Genomic DNA, 16,666 nt, shown 5'->3' with positions numbered 1-16,666 from the left:
TGTCAACTTATTCTACCAACCCTAAACCTAACTTAACACTCTGCTAATACTCTATGGGCCCTATTTTAACGATCTGAAACGCAAGTATCAAGCGCGAAACGCAAGTAACTTTGTGGGAGGGTCTTGGGCGCTGTTGCTATTATACTGGCGGGATAAATGACTCTTGCGCCCGACGCAAATCTAAAATGGGTTGGTCTGAAGTAGCTTCATTATTCATAGGTGTGGTTTGGGCGTAACGTGAAATAAATCAATCAGAGCGACATCTCACATTTCCTTTAAGAGCAGGCGCGCTTGTTCTATAGCAGATTCCTATCATAACGGCGGATTTGCCAGACGCGCGCCAGCAGCGGTTCACAGCCGAGGAGACCGACGTTCTCGTCAGGGCCGTAAAACACAGAGAGGTGACATTGGGGATGGAGAAACACACCCAAATTAACTTCGGTTAAACAGGCGTATGATAATTTGGGTAAATGTGTAAGCTAGATGTATGCTTTTATAATAATCTATCTATCTATCTATCTATCTATCTATCTATCTATCTATCTATCTATCTATCTATCTATCTATCTATCTATCTATCTATCTATCTATCTATCTATCTATCTATCTATCTATCGTAATAATGTATGATTTGCAAAAATGAAAACTGCTGCTTCTGTGTAGATGAGAGAATCAAATATGCGCGTTGTGCACACGCTACATTGATTATGGCCAAGCATGCGCCCTTAAAAAAGCATATGAATAACATGCGCAATGCGCCACTGACTTTAAACTATTTTTTTTCGGTTAGTGGCGGAATTGTTTTCTAAACCTGCAAAATAGCATCAGGGAACGTTTGCACCGGAACACGCCTCCTCTTTGCGCTGAACCGCCCCCGGGAGCACAAGTGTATTTCTTAGTTAACCGACGTGCTTCTGTGGAGGGAAAAGTCCGCTGTGCGCGGGTGCAAAATAGGAATGATACATGCGTCGCTGTACAAAGTCAATTGCGCTGGGTGCAAGATAGGGCCCTAAGAGTTACATGTAGTTGCAAAGTTAGTAGAATGTCTAAAGTGGAAATAAAGTGTAACTGTAATTTGCATAAAACATAATCAAAACACTTCCATATAAGCTTTTTTTTTTTTTTACACAACCATTGCTTTACAACCTTTTGTGCGATTTTTGTGTAAATATGGTTTAATTTGTTCCTACATTTTTAAATATAAGTTCATGATTTGTTCATGAAACTGTTCATACGCAGATTTTGTGAACAAATTTGAGTCTGTTTGGCTACTGAATGACACCCAGTGTCCTAATAATTTGCATAGTGCTGTGCTACTCTGTTCTTAACCTCTGTTTGTAACATGATTTTCCAGCTGCAATCTCTCTCTCTCTCTCTCTCTCTCTCTCTCTCTCTCTCGTGTTGTCACTTTTAAGACAGTAATACTAGTCAAACACCCTTGTGTGTGGCCAGTCTTTTCTTGTGACGTCTCAATGGTCTCCAAACTCTCGAATACTGAACACAGACACGTAAGGGTTAACTTTTTCCCTTGGGTTCAGAGCTACTCATGCATGCCAGTGCATTCTATGCAGCTTAGAGGGGATACATGAACACATAACTCAAAAATAAGCCATATTACAATGACGACCTCTGACCACCGAGGATATATAAAATTGGTCTCGTAAAACCCAAATGCACTCCAAGAACCCCCTAACCACAAATTATGTGAATGTGAGACCATTCTACGCCTCTGCGTAATTATACATACTGTAAAAGATATTGTGAGACATTTATGAGAGTGAAATACATTTCCCATTTCAACAGCTTCCACAAAACACTCTAGTGAGTCATCTGACAGATTTGAACACCCGGTGCTTTTTTTGAAACATGCTTGTTTAGTGATTCTATTTGGACTTTAGATGCAACATTTTTACCAGGAATGAGTAACTATTGCACCGTGCACCTAAAATACACAATACGTTTTTTTTTTTTTTTTTTTTTTTTTAATGGACAAATATTAATATCAGTGGCAATAAAATAAATGTACAAATAAATTAATAAATAAATGTTACCACATTTTTGTTTCACATGTTTATTTAATATACTATTATTTCAAATGTAATATACTGCATTTAAAACACAGTGTTGGATTAAAGTTATGCCACCTTTAAAACGCCTGTGAAAAAATCTTTATTTTTTTGAAAGAATTGTATTACATTTCTGATTTTATTGTATTATATTTATATCATACATCGAATAATGCATTATTGAATCATACATTAAACCAAATAGTTCAAAAACACAAAATCATTAAGGAAGGAATTTTAATTGACTCAAACAAATTGAATCAGTCATTGAATCAGTCACTCAAACAATTTGTTACAAAAAAACTGATTAATTCACAAAAATGAAACATCACTCTTTGTTGTTCAGATACACACATTGGTTAATTCTTTTGGCTTTTTCAGAGCAAAAATAGGCAAGGTAACTGGCAATACTGAGTCTAAAATGTAAATTATTTATTAATCCGCTCTATAAAAGCAATATTACACATGCAGAGCTGTTTCCTTCAATACATACTTAAATATCTATTGACATATGAAATTATAATTTGGCAAACAAAATTTTCCCCAAAAGCAATTAAAAGAACCATTAATATAATTGAAAAGTACATTCGAGCTTCTGTTTACCATAATTTATTAGCTCTTATGTGTGTTGATCAATGTTTACATTAAATCAGTTCATCATATAAAACAATCATGCCTCTTTAGAAAACTTGATTTAAACCGATAAAAGCTTCATAATAATTATAATAATTAAGCAGTCTGGGTCACACAATGTTCAAAGGGCATAATATAAATCTCAGCTTCTGACTGAAAGCATTAACCTCAACCCACAGGCCTCATTACTGCGATTACAGTGACAAAGAAATCTGCACAGCCTTCTCTTTCCAGAGAAAAGATCAGTAGCTTAACTGGATTGAACCGTGTTCTACAGGTCTAACAGTTATCTAGTCATTACCCTGTAGGATAAAAGGGTCCGGTTTGTCTGCTAGGGATCATTTGAACTCTAAAACTTCTCAGGTGAGCACACAATGACTTCAAACAGTGAACTAAGCACAATATGGGCAACTTAAACAACATAGCATGGAAAATATATTACAATACCAATAAAGCAGATGCGGAAAGATGAATAAGTGCTGATGTATCCTGCCCTGGAAAACATGACCCTGTTAGACTTGTATTATGGGTATATTTTTTTTTATGTCCTCGTCTCATTAACAGTAGATTCATCGTTAATTTCTGAGATGAGAGCAGACGTTACCATATTTTATATCTCTGTATTTCATCATCATGGTTTGGGTGCCTAAACCTAAAACCAAAATGACAGCAACATTTTTTTACATTGTCTATCAGAAAATCTGATCACCTTTCTTCAACAAAACACACAATTTGAGGCATCATTTACATCCACAAACTGTGGCCTGAATAAAAAAAATAAAAAAATAATAAACTCAATAGTGATGGGTTTTAAAAGCATAAAATAGTAAAAATGTAAACCATAGTGTCAATACACAACAAGAACAGATGAAACAAGAAAACACACTTTGCATTGATTCTGGATAGTCTGACTGGTAAACAGACTGATCGGTTTGGATTCCTTTGATAATACTAGTAATGAGTAATAGACATCAGGTAACAGAATGGCTTTTCATGACAATTGTAGTCGTTATGATAATTAAGATAATAACTTTCATCTATCCAACTTGTCTCAAGCTCAGACGGCACACCCACAAACCCGCCTGATGCATATTACAAAAAAAATGATGAGAACTGGCTAAAATTGAGAGCTACAATCTGATTGGGTGGCTTTACGTAATTTCTAGAAGTCAAGGTGCAAAGGTTTTTAATCAGTCTGCCCACAAACAGTACAAAGTGTGTCATGTCAAATTGGTGGCTAACTTGTTCGACTTCAATATTCATCGACCTCAAATTCTACTAAGTACGAGGCATCATGGGAGAAATTAACTATCTAGTCCCAAAACCGTATTCATATTGTTGCACATTTCAATTGAACCACATTGGTTCAACAATATAGAACTGTCGTTAATGACGTCATCATGCAGATGATAGGGTAATAATAAGTTATTAATCTGCTCAAACTACTTTTTGTTCTCTGGTCCTTTGTTTTGTTTTTATTTTTAAATGTTTGATTCACAGGTTTCCCGTTAGGTCGTATTTCGGGGTTATATGTCAAATTGATCTCAAGCACACCAGCAAATCTACAACAGAATGGCTGAAAAAAGAAAAGAACCAAGGTATTGCAATGGCCCAGTCAAAATCCAGACTTCAACCCAATTGAAATGCAATGACCTTAAGAGACAAATGCCCACAAACTTCAATGAACTGAAGCAGCGTTGTAAAGAAAATTCATCCACAACGAAGTGAGAGACTGATAAGAAAACAGTTTTAGTTATACAGAAAACGATTACATCAAGTTATTGCTGCTAAAAGTGGCTCTACAAGCTATTGAATCATGGAGTGTACTTAGTTTTTCACACACGGTTTCTCCATTTTGGCCTTATTTCTGGTAAATAAATAATGACGTGGTGTAATACGTCATGTGTTATTGTTCATCTGAGGTTGTATTTACCTAACTTTTAGACCAGCTAACAACCAGAAGATTTTTTTATTATGTCCTGATATGTAAAATCATGGAATTCAAAGAGGGTGTACTTGAGGGAGCAGGCTGATGAGAGTGCTTGCTCAACATTTAAACAGTCTGGTTCAGTGTTTGCTAGTCCTGCATCGTGCTATCAGAGTTCCTCTGAACCCCTCCACCTCACCCAGCTCCACCTGCCTAGATCTGCTTTGGGGTTTGATTATGTCTATTTCTGCAGCAACAGCATATCTTACATGCTCACAGCAGTGTATCTGTGTGTCTATATTAGCAGTAGCAACTCCATACTTGCTCTGCAGCAGCAGCAATAATCAACAGAAGCAGCAGCGTAGCAGATCTAGTCCAACAAGAACAAATACATCAACATTGTCATATTCATTAACATGCTTAAACTATTTTGAGAATGTTTCAGAATGGCATATTGCATTCTCACAATTGCCACAGAGGGTGCTATAGCAGACAAAACTGTGTGTTTATAGCTAGCCAACTGAATAATAACACTGGTTTAATGGCATATAGACATTTCAAGTTATCTATTGGGCTTGCAATGCAATGGCCAAGTATTTACATCTGTGTTTGCATATTTGGATAGTACATTTCTGGCCTAAGCTAAAAAGTGGCCTAGACTTGCTGAGTTCAAATTCTGGCTTAGTAAGACAACACTCATACCTTTGCATATTGATATATGTATGTATGTGTGTGTGTGTGTGTGTGTACACGTTCACTCTTCAAACATTACAAAAGTGAAACCCGATCACTAAACCGTACTCGGAACTGCTGTAAAATATGTCCTGTTAGGGAACATCACCTTATTCAATGAAAGGTCGTCTAAGGTTGTGCAATCTAAGCAGGAACAGAATATTCCCGGGTAAATGAGTGGCCAGAAATGGGATGTGAGGATTTACCCACCTGTTGAACAGTCAACAAAACTATCCCATTATCTGTTTGTATTGTCCTGATTAAAACTGTTGGCTTTGCACAGATTAGTTTTGTATTTCAGGGCCTCTACTGTTTTACAGAGGATTTCATTTATTGCTAAATAACAGAAGAACAGGTACAAACAAGCATGTTTTCTTACACATTATGACACAGGTAGGAGACACACTCTGACATCAAATTTCCACATTGTTCTAAAAAGCAAACACTCTGTTTTAACCCTATTTTTCTACAATTCCACAAAAAGGGCACAAATTGGCTCCCTGTTTTTTTTGGACGACTAAATATCTTGTATTTTATTTAAATAACTAGATCAGCTATTATCTATGGAAGCTTGTTTCCACCATAGAATAACACATTTTAAAAGATAATATAGCGACTTCTCACAATACAGAGTTTTCATCTTGCAATTCTGAGAAAAAAAATTTATCAACTCGCAATTGCGAATTATAAAGTCAGAATTGTGAGATAAAAAGTCGCAGTTGCGTGTTATAAAGTCAAAACTGTGAGATATAAACGCAATTGTGAGAAGTAAACTCAAAATTGCAAGAAATAAACTCGCAATTCTGACTTTTTGTCCAATTCTGAGTGAAAAAAACTCGCAATTGTGAGCATTTTTTTAATAAAATAAAAAGTCGCAATTACCTTTTTTCTTTTTTATTCTGTGGCGGAAACAAGCTTCCATAATTATCTTACTGTATGTGAAATTAACCTAGCATGAAACATATCTACTTTAAACAATGTCTGTAAAAATCCCACAACTGTCAAAAATTTGCACAAGATATTAAACTTACATAAAACCAATGTATTCAATATTTAGTCTTTTTTTTTATTACCAACTTTTACAATTTTTATATTTATGTGTCAGCCCTATACTGCAAAATGTTCCTCATTACAAAAGGAAAAAAAATACACTTGAAAAATGTATCTAAAAACTATTTGCACACTTTCTACAGCATGATGTAATGAATAATATCATTAATTGATGCAATAATGTCTTTCCATTTTTGTTCCTATCATTTTTGCATAAACTGTAGTCAAGCTCCACAATATCCATATATAACTCAGGGTTTAATGTCTAATCCAGACTTCTATAAATGCATTACTGTAAACATGACTTATTCTTGTTTTCACAAATTGAATTTCTTTTGAATTATTGAAATACTTTTCTGTGGTAAATTGTTTCGAACTCAGGCACCTTTTTAACATCCTGTCAGGATGAGCATGTCTCTTGAGTATTTTAAACAAGAAGGAATATTTTTTGCAGCATCAGCTGTGTTCTATCACTCTGGAAAGTGCAAATTAAATTGTCTTGACACATACAGGAAGTACCCACACTGATCGACTGCCTGCATACAGTTCTCACTGCACACATGTGAGGCCAGTGAGGGTACGCACATGAAGGTCAGAGGTCACTGTAATGCTGTCCGTCTGTCGCCCCGAGCAGGAGCAAAAGAGATGACAACTGATGAAAACATAGACCCAAAACATCCACCCACATCTGCTCCCATGAGCTCATCGGCACAAAACATCAACAATAATAAATGGAAAGAATCCGTTGCTTTTGGAACAAAAATATTTAAAGGTGCAAAACACGATCCAGGACGTCTCTATGGAGTATAGGGACTAAATAAAGAGAAATTATATGTGTGAATCAAAGGGACAGAAAAAAAGCACAAAATAAGAGACATGGGAAAGATATACTGTACATATTTTTGGCTTTTCAGAATAGCTGTGGTGGAAATTGTTGTCTCACTCTTAGCATGCACAGATGCCTCCCATGCTTGAGCAAACAAGCATCCGTCTAAAGCCTTGCACTAATGTCATCGTCGTTGTGTACACAACCACCCAATCCTGTGTGCACGTGAGTCTCTTGAGTCATCAATTCACGTGACAGATGGTTCCTATAGCTCTATTCAACTGGCTCATGAATAAACATGAGCAGACCTAAAAAAAAATCCATTTGGGATGCATTAGAAGGTGCGGCTCTGGATCTAGTATGTCCCATTTTTTTAAAAAATCTGAAATGCCCAGAATACTCATAAGGACGTGAGGGTGCATATTGAAAAATCACTTCACATTTATGAAGCGTGAAATGAAATTGGGTCAATGAATGCATGAGCGACATTTTTGGAAAAAACCTTTGGATTCGTGGTGGTTCCATACAGTTTTGAAAAACATTTTATATCAAATTTGCATTGAAAGCTTAAAGGTGCTGTATGTAACTTTTTCACTCTACTAAAGCATGAAAATACCATAATATGTTTGCAGCGATCTAGGAAACATGCTGAGTTCACATACTCGTTTCTCTGAAAAACACTTCCACAGCCAGTTATTTTACTTTGAAATGTGTGTTCCGTGTTGGAATGTCTGTTTTTGTTTTGGTCTGTGTGATCTCACCCACTACCAGTTCACACAATAGTATATAACACCCCGGGATACCAGTTGGCAGGAAACACAGCGCATTGCAGCCATCAAACAAACTGGATCAGAGATTGCAGATTCTACCCAACCTAAAAAGCCTCGATATATCCATCTAAAAATCTCTATGAACGAGAGCATATTAAAACACAGATAAATCAACTCATCAACTTGTGTATGAAAATCAACTTACGAGGAGATGCAAGTCTCCTCGGCTTTCATTGTCAATTGCGCTCGTTCCTGTTGCGTGTGGCGACACCCGCATGAGTGTGGAGTCTGAGCAGGACGGGGGCGGGGGAAACAACGATCTCCAATATTTTGAATTTGGACTACAGTACCTATTTCGACCACTAGCTGACATTCTTATAAACTGCACCTTTAAATTTAGGCTCTAAAAATGTCAGGTGGTGTGACCATAAAGGCCACAAAATACTCATGACAAAATTCTTTTTTGTTCTTCTTTTGGGGGTAAATAGAAGTTTGAAATATGTGAACAGCGGAATACTATTACCGAACATATACAACAGCAACATCTAAATGATGGTGATGATGATGATTTTTATTAGGCTACTTTAATTATTAAATTAATATTACAATTATTTGCCCCGCAATTATATAGCACATCACTGCATAACTCCAGTGCAAAGCTTGCACATTACTTGTGTGATATCCACTGGCTTCATGGTTTAAAACGCAAATATTTCAAATATTACGACGTGACGTTTTTATTTATCAACAATTGCTTGCATATGTTTGGCAACAGTTTCAACCTTAATTGATGGAGTGTAGCTCTTCATTTCTTAAACCATATAGTAAGACACATCATGGCCATATTCTAGGATGACAATGTCAAGATTCATCAGGCTCAAATTGTGAAAGAATGGTTGTGAGAATGACATGAAGAATCATTTTCACACATGAAAAGGCACCCAGACTGGCAGTCCAGATCTGATATTCATTGAAAATCTTTGGGATGTGCTGAAGGAGACTTTACAGAGTGCTGGACTCTTGCATTGTCAATACAAGATCTTGACCAAAAATGTATGCACCTCTTGATGGACATAAATGTTGTGATGTTATTTCCATCAATTTAAGGTCTGGACTCAAGGTGCCAATTCATGTGTGAAAATGGATTCAGTGTACAATAAATAAATCAAGCAGCTTTAACAAAGCAGCGCTCCAGCGAGTTCAGGTTTTTACTCGGGGACGTCTGACGTCGACGGACTGAACAAACGAAAAGAACCAGAGAAGATTTCCACATCAAAGAAGGTAGAACCTCATCGCCAACCAACCTACTATGTAATCGCCACGGACCAAAGGTAGTTTGAAGGTGTTTACCAGCCAGCGTCACAACAGTTTGTTCTTCGATTTCACTTAAAGTATATCGGAGCCTTAAATGGATATTTCACCGCTGGAAAGATGAATGTGTATTTAAATTGGGTCATTTATGTAGTAGAAATGTGAAATTATTTTAGAAGTTGGTGCCTTCTAGACTGAGAAAAGCCAGAAAATGTATTTTTGGCTCATGTGGATGAAAGACAACAACTCCCAGAATGCACTTGCTTTGCTGCCCTACGAGGCCACTCCCAAGCCACGCCTACAGGTTACAGAGGGCAGTATCGGAAGAAATTATACAACTAGGCTAGTTGACTCAAAACTGAAGAGACGCCGTTTTATCGTGGGATCCCCCTATGGGCGGGTTGAAAACATGCGGAACGAGCTCCTACGACTGGCTGTAGTCTCTAGCCTCTGGCCAAAAAAGCCTCCGATGATGCTAAATGACGATTTGTGCGTCATCTGAGGTTTTTTTCCAGACACACAATACAGAAATCTCTCGTCTGGGGGACATGAGGGAGGGAAGCACGGTCATTCAAAAATACTACCGGGTTTCTACTGATACAAAGCTTAATGCTAATCGGTGAAGTATCCCTTTAATACTGTTATATACATAATATTTAAACTGCTTTACTGCTTATTGACCCACGTATGACCTTGTGCAGCAGTCAGCTAACCAGGCTGTTTTACATATCATAACTATGGTGACATTTTAACCAAAGGAAAGGGTGTACATCTGAGATTTTGATTTAGCTTCTCAATAAAAGATCTTTGCCACACTACCTTTCTGAGACTGGTAAGTCTAATAACTGATATGCCATAACCAAACAGTGATACATTAATCTGCAACATAAACCTCAGACCAATGCGACAGACTCAGAGAGTAATTTGATAAAGCATGCTATTGTGAAGACCGGCGGCTTCAAATATTAATGCTGTGACCGGTGGTATTGAATATACCAGTGGTGGATTCTTGCAGGCTATAAGAGAACTGCTCAGAAACTACACATGTAAAGTCATTAGAAACATGCTGTCAAATGCTTTCACTCTGTGAGCTGTACGACAACGTTTTAGTGCTATGTTAAAGAATGAAGTCATAACATCACAAGAATAAAGTTGTAAAGGTTTTTGAGCATGATGTCATTGTAGGACTCAGATCCAATCCTATTCCTATAGTGTAAATCATCATGTAAATGTTCTCATAATATTAGGATGTTTTTTTAAGTACTTAACACTATAAAAAGTCTTTAATCCCCTTATTTTCTGGCTTCATTCTTGTAATAATACAACTTTAAATGTCGTAATGTTATAACTTTATTCCTAGTTTTTAGGCTTTCTGAACATGCTTCCTGTTCCACACGTCATTCGCAAAACTCTGAAAAAGACTGATGTGCCATTTAGTAAGTAAATGGAAAGTGCACTGACCTGACAAGTACACAAACAGCTAACTGAGTTTTTCCAATGGCCATGCTTGGGCCATTATGTTCTAGTTTGAATTGCCTCAACTCAAAATTCAACATACACCAACTGTGTCTGATTAAAGATGTTCCCAAAGAGCAGCATCTGAGCATCGCAAATCTATTTAAAGATTGGGAGAACAACAGATGAATGAATCCAAGAGTCTTTGAACACAAGATGAATGAAGTGCTTTAGAAGGCAACAGTGTAACAGGTAGAGACTGGTACTGTACCAACAACTAACCGCAGGCTGGATAAACTAAAAAATACAGAAATGTTACTGAATCTCGTCTCTTTCAAGCCAGTAAAAACACACGCATTTGGGCCTCATCAGACGTGGTTTTACAAACAACAGATACTGTCAGCGACTTAATGCTATTAAACAGTTGCCATGACTTTAGCCTCACAAACAAAGAAGAATGATGGATTGTCCTTCATTAATGTTGCAGATTGAAGGTCTAAATCTCAGAGCCTTGACTGTTACTTCATTTCAAAAGGACATAAAGACTGCTACTGTCTTTATGATGCTGAGCCAGGCACCAAAACACTTATGTCATTCCCTGTGGAGAGAAAATCTTCTGATACACAGTCTTAAGTCATTCCACAAAGCGCAAGCTTGAACAAACATTGTGATATCTTCGAACTGAACCTTTGGGCTTTTGCATTGAGTTTTTATGTCAACACAAGCAACTTCTAAAGGCCTGAAACGTACTCAAATGAACACTTCTAAATGTTTCCACACATCATTGCGATTTAAAATGTGCCATGTAATTTATAACACAACATGTATGTGTTGCATTCTCAGCATTACCACAAGGGGTGCTAATTAGCTAATCTATAGAATTAGCTAAACTAAATTAGCTAAATGACACGACTAAACTACTGCACAATAAACTATAACATTAAATAACGGTTTCTACTAAATTTGCTAAATTATCTTAACTAGCCTACTAATCATTAGCTAAACCGTTTCAAATACACTACTAAACATGAGCTAAACTATTGCATTAACAAAACTGCTACTAGATTAGCTAAATTAGTTAAAACACTAAACATTATCTGAACTACAACATTTGTTAAACCTATACTAAATTAGCTTAATGAGCTAAACTATAACATTAGCAACACATCTATTAAATTAGCTAAGTTAGCTAAAGGAGTAAACGTTAGCTAAACTATAGACCTTTGCCTTGTCCAAAATACCCACACTTGCAAGTATGTAGAACTTTTGGACACACAAAGTCTAGCAAAAAAATGCAAATGTGGATTAGCTTTTAAAACAATATTGCAGAGCAAGTTACAAAGGAAAATTAGCTAAATGTTAACATGTTTATCTCTGATATCTGAATGAAACTGAAGGGAAGCCTTTGTGACTAAACAAAAATACAAGATGACATGCTTGCAATACATCAGCCAAGGTACATGACCATGGTAAAAAACCATGTCATCATGTGACCTGCTTGCTTAAACTAAATCTAACAGATTAACATACTCATGTGAACTGGATTGGATCGCTCAAATGCCTACAAGCAATAGCATAGTAAATGTACATTTCTTGTAAACAATATGCACATTTTCTTCATTTTTCATCAATTCTCAGATTGTCCAGGTGCTAAATAAACCCATTTCCATGTGGTCACAATGCATCCAGCACCTGTTTTAGCACATTTAACTTTCTCAGTATGACAGGCTTTCATAGGCAAAACGATGTCTTCAAAGAAATGTGACAGAGGAATAAAAAAAATGGTGGAGTGAATGACATTAGGCCTAAGTCCAAATGTTGAGCAAACTGAGCTGCAGGTCAAAGTCTGTCAGCTCCAGTAACCAGAGCTCCTGAGGCATGTACAATGTAACCTGAGTCTATAGATGGCCTTTGTTTTTCAACAGAGCCTTTTCAAAACACAAAAAGAAGTATTCTGTGCGTCCTTTCAATTTGGTCACAAAAGGATGTGTTTAGTGAAGATTATATCATTTCCAAGATATTATCACACATAGACTTTAACTGCGTAACTTAGGCTACTTAAAGGGATAGTTCACCCATTCTGTCATCATTTATGTTGTTCACAATGTCAGCCCAAATCCGATTATTTGTGTATCCGACTGGAATCTGATCTAAATTATTGACTGTCTACACTGTGTATCACAACTGTTCAGATCTGATTTGTGTGTCCCATGCCACTCTTTAGTTTTCCAGAAAGAAGACTTTCTTTCTTCTGTAGAAAGTGTTGTTACTGTTAACAATTTTTTTTTTTTTAAATGTATATATATTATATATATATATATATATATATATATATATATATATATATATATATATATATATATATATATATATATATACATATATTTAAAATATTTCCGATTACTGATAAAGTTGAAATAAAATAAATTGTCAGTATTAGGATATTAGGCTAGATGAGAAACTTAAAACGAAATTAGGAGTGTTAATTAGGAGAGGTAACTAAATGAAGTACCTTTTTTAGTAAAAATTAGTAAAACTGAAATTGATATAAAATAAAATAAATTAATGCTAAAAAGAAATATTAAAGAATTTTTTTTTTTTTTTAATAAAGGGAAAATCACATACAACTACTAAAACTTAAACTAAGATTAAATTGAGAACTGAAAATATTAATATGATTACATTTTATAATAGTAAATCAATAATACTTTAATAACACTGTCCAACACACACACAAAAAAACAAAAAAAACAAAAAAAAACTGTTTTTGTCCATTTACAATGAAAGTCAATGGGGTCCAAAACCACATTATACTTTCACTGTACGGTCAAAAACATTATTTAAAAATTTATTTTGTGTTTTCACAGAGAAAAATAAAAGTGTACAAGTTTGATATAATGATGATAGAATTTTCATTTTTGGCTGAACTATTCCTTTTAAATCTACGTGAAACAGATGTTGTCTTTTCTTCCCTAATTTGTGATGTACAGAATATCTGAGTGAAACTGCTTCTCGAACAAGAAGAAATATAGGGCGGGACTTGTTTGTCCATCAGGAATTGATTGGATCATTGGATTGTTGTCATTTGCAATTGCTGTGATCTCATATGAGTGACAGGTTGCCGGATAAATCATTTAGAATAAATACTGCAATATAAACAAACATAAATATCGTGACTTTAAAACACAATCAAATTTCAAATACATTCAGTGACTGCCAAAAGAAATAAGAAGTTTGAATGGCTTTAAAAAAGTAAAATGCAACCTAAAGCTTGACTATATGTTATCCTGTGATCTAGTAGAACCACTTCAACTCAGCAGACCTCAGTAGAATAATATTATGTAGACAAAATATTAGATTTGCATATCTATAAAACATTAAAAGTTAAATATAACCACAATAAGGCCTTACAACTTTACTGTAACATAAGATACAGTAATCCGGACCCACTTTTGTGGCTTTCGTCAACAGAAATTTAGAAATGAACACACAGAAAAAAAGTTACAGAAGATTAGCCTGCATATTATTTTAAATGTACATATCTAAAAGATTAGGAGTCCATGTAAACACAATAAGGCCACAACTACACCATAAAAATGAAAGTAAATTAATATAAATTTAAATAAAATGTATGCATGGATGTCAATCTTACAAAACATGTTAAATGGTGCACAAGAAACAAATAAATATATTGGATAACAATAAAGCATTTGAGCGTCTGTGTGTATATTTAAAATACAATCTAAAACCTATAATAAATGATGTCTATAATGATCTGATCCTGTTCAATAACAATCAATAGAGTAAGAAAATGCCATGAGGCCTTACAGCCACACTGTAACATATCATACAGTAGTAGTGTCCAGCCACTTCTTTATCAACATACGGTAAAATAAAATAAAATCTATATCTAAAAATGTTAATGTAATCATATAATCTTATATTACTGTAAAACAGTAGCATTACCTTGATTAACACTTTCTATTCTACATCAAGGATCCATGTTTAGCAACACAATAAGGCCAGAGTCTGACCTCAGAATAAAAAAAACAGGGCAAAATAAATAAATAAAAATGTCTAATGCAAGCATATAATCGTATGTTTATTAAACATTAGGCGTTTACGTAAACACAATGAGCTCGTGCCGAACATAAAGCCCTGATGGTGTGTCATTGTAGCAGGTACATAAGAGGCGGGCCCATATGGAGCATCAGTGAGACTTTATAGGCTCTTCTGAAGACTATAATATAATATATGAATGTATAGAATTGTACCTGACAGCCACGCGCACTGAGCTCTCATCCTGTCCCGAAGACATGTTCCCGGTCAGGACACAGAGGATAAATATAGCTGATTTTCCTTTTCTTTATCGGCTTATGCAGCAGACACACACACAGAGCGTCCCTCCCGGCGTCTATTCTGCCATTATAAAGCTGAAATGATCCAAACGGGCGCTCTTTTGACGGGGAAATAATGCAAATATGAAGTAAAACATCTCGTGTTCGCCGCAGCACGTTACATGTTTAATGAGCTGAACGGTGAGTGAGCGACTGCGCGCACACACACAATCATCTGTCCTGAAGAGCGACTCTCTCCTGGAGAATGACATCACCAGGCCACGCCTTCATCGTGCACGTCAGACCACGCCCTCCACTCTACACCAAAATGACAGGTTACGTGGGACATGGAAAATATCCACTAAAATGTGCAATATATATGCAAGATTTCCAGTAGGCCTAGTTAAAATATCTAGTCTAATAAACACGTTTTGCTCCATTTATAGTCATTTGTTTATTAAATTATTTATTCATTTACTTTTGATTGAATTAATTTAAGGATCAAAACAAAAGGCTCTCGAATTCTTTGTACATGGTGGTTGGCTACAAAGACAGAACGGATAAATCTTACAGCGCCTCCTTTTGGACACATGCAATACTGCACTAAGCAATGATAGATTTCCATTAGCCCGATGCGAGACATACTGTTTGCCAATCATTTATACTATTCATTGGTTAAAATAAAGTAACCAAAATATTTAAGAATAAAAATGGCAACAACCAAAAAGCAAAAACACTACAAAAAGCAAAACAAAACAAACAAAAACAACTAAGAAAAGTTAAAACAACAACAACAAAAGAAAACAAAATAATAAAACAAAAAACACTACAAAAAGCAAAGAAAGAAAAAAAGAAAAAAAAAGAACGAAAAAACAAACACAAAAGTGAACATCAAAACAAAAAAAGTAAAACAAAACAACAGTTTTTCTCAGTCGCTTTGAATTGATGAATTGTGCAGGTGAATCTTGACTTTAACTAATGAAGAGAATAGATCAACCAATGAGAAGCCAGTTCTCTGAAATAGCACAAAGTTGCATCTCATGAACCTTCAATTGGCAAGCAAATATACAGTTCTGTATGCAAAAGGAAAGTTCTGCCTAAGGGGTCTTTCCTGTGTTTGCCTTTCTGATGTTGTATTTTCGCCTTTGTGCCCCTATTTCTTTTTCTTTTCTATATCACAATAATAGTATAAGTGTTTTTTTGTCAGACCACTAGTAAAAGTTTAACTATGAATCCTATCCAGTCTCTTTCAATCAGTAACTTACGTACAGTAGTGTGTGTAAATTTGTACTTTTGAAATGTATATATGGCATACAGAAGAAGCGCAGCTTTGTACATTTCAATACAGTAACTCATCCAAACTGTTGCCATAGTTTACATCAGGTAATAACAGAGTGCAGTGTTTTATTGACAACATGACTTGTTTGTGAACAAAGACACAAGGACTTTTCATCCTGATGGCACTGACATGTTCACTGACACATACTTACTTTTGAGAGATGAACTAAAGATTTTGAGTAAGTTACAGGTTTTTGCAGGTAATCCAGTGTGTGGTGCTG

The 16,666-nt window shown here is 35.6% G+C and overlaps 2 protein-coding genes across 4 annotated transcripts in view; both read right to left on the bottom strand.

Moving 5' to 3' along the window:
• Positions 1–15,354, bottom strand: part of LOC309497156 (kinesin-like protein KIF21A) — a 54,151-nt gene extending 38,797 nt beyond the window's left edge. For all 3 annotated transcript variants that reach the window (XM_082167373.1, XM_082167374.1, XM_082167375.1), the window contains exon 1: positions 15,045–15,354. In XM_082167373.1, the coding sequence (XP_082023499.1) occupies positions 15,045–15,088 (44 nt within the window). In that variant the 5' untranslated portion in view covers positions 15,089–15,354. The remainder of the gene's footprint in view (positions 1–15,044) is intronic.
• LOC309497183 (E3 SUMO-protein ligase ZBED1-like) overlaps positions 54–16,666 on the bottom strand; it is a 164,328-nt gene continuing 147,715 nt past the window's right edge. Inside the window, exon 3 of the mRNA XM_082167421.1 lies at positions 54–523. The gene's annotated coding sequence lies outside the window, so the exon portion shown is untranslated. The remainder of the gene's footprint in view (positions 524–16,666) is intronic.

Source organism: Leuciscus leuciscus (genome assembly GCF_965113295.1).
Source record: "Leuciscus leuciscus genome assembly, chromosome: 4".
Taxonomy (NCBI): domain Eukaryota; kingdom Metazoa; phylum Chordata; class Actinopteri; order Cypriniformes; family Leuciscidae; genus Leuciscus; species Leuciscus leuciscus.
Note: the sequence above shows the minus strand (reverse complement) of the source record. Positions and strands in the feature narration are given on the sequence as shown.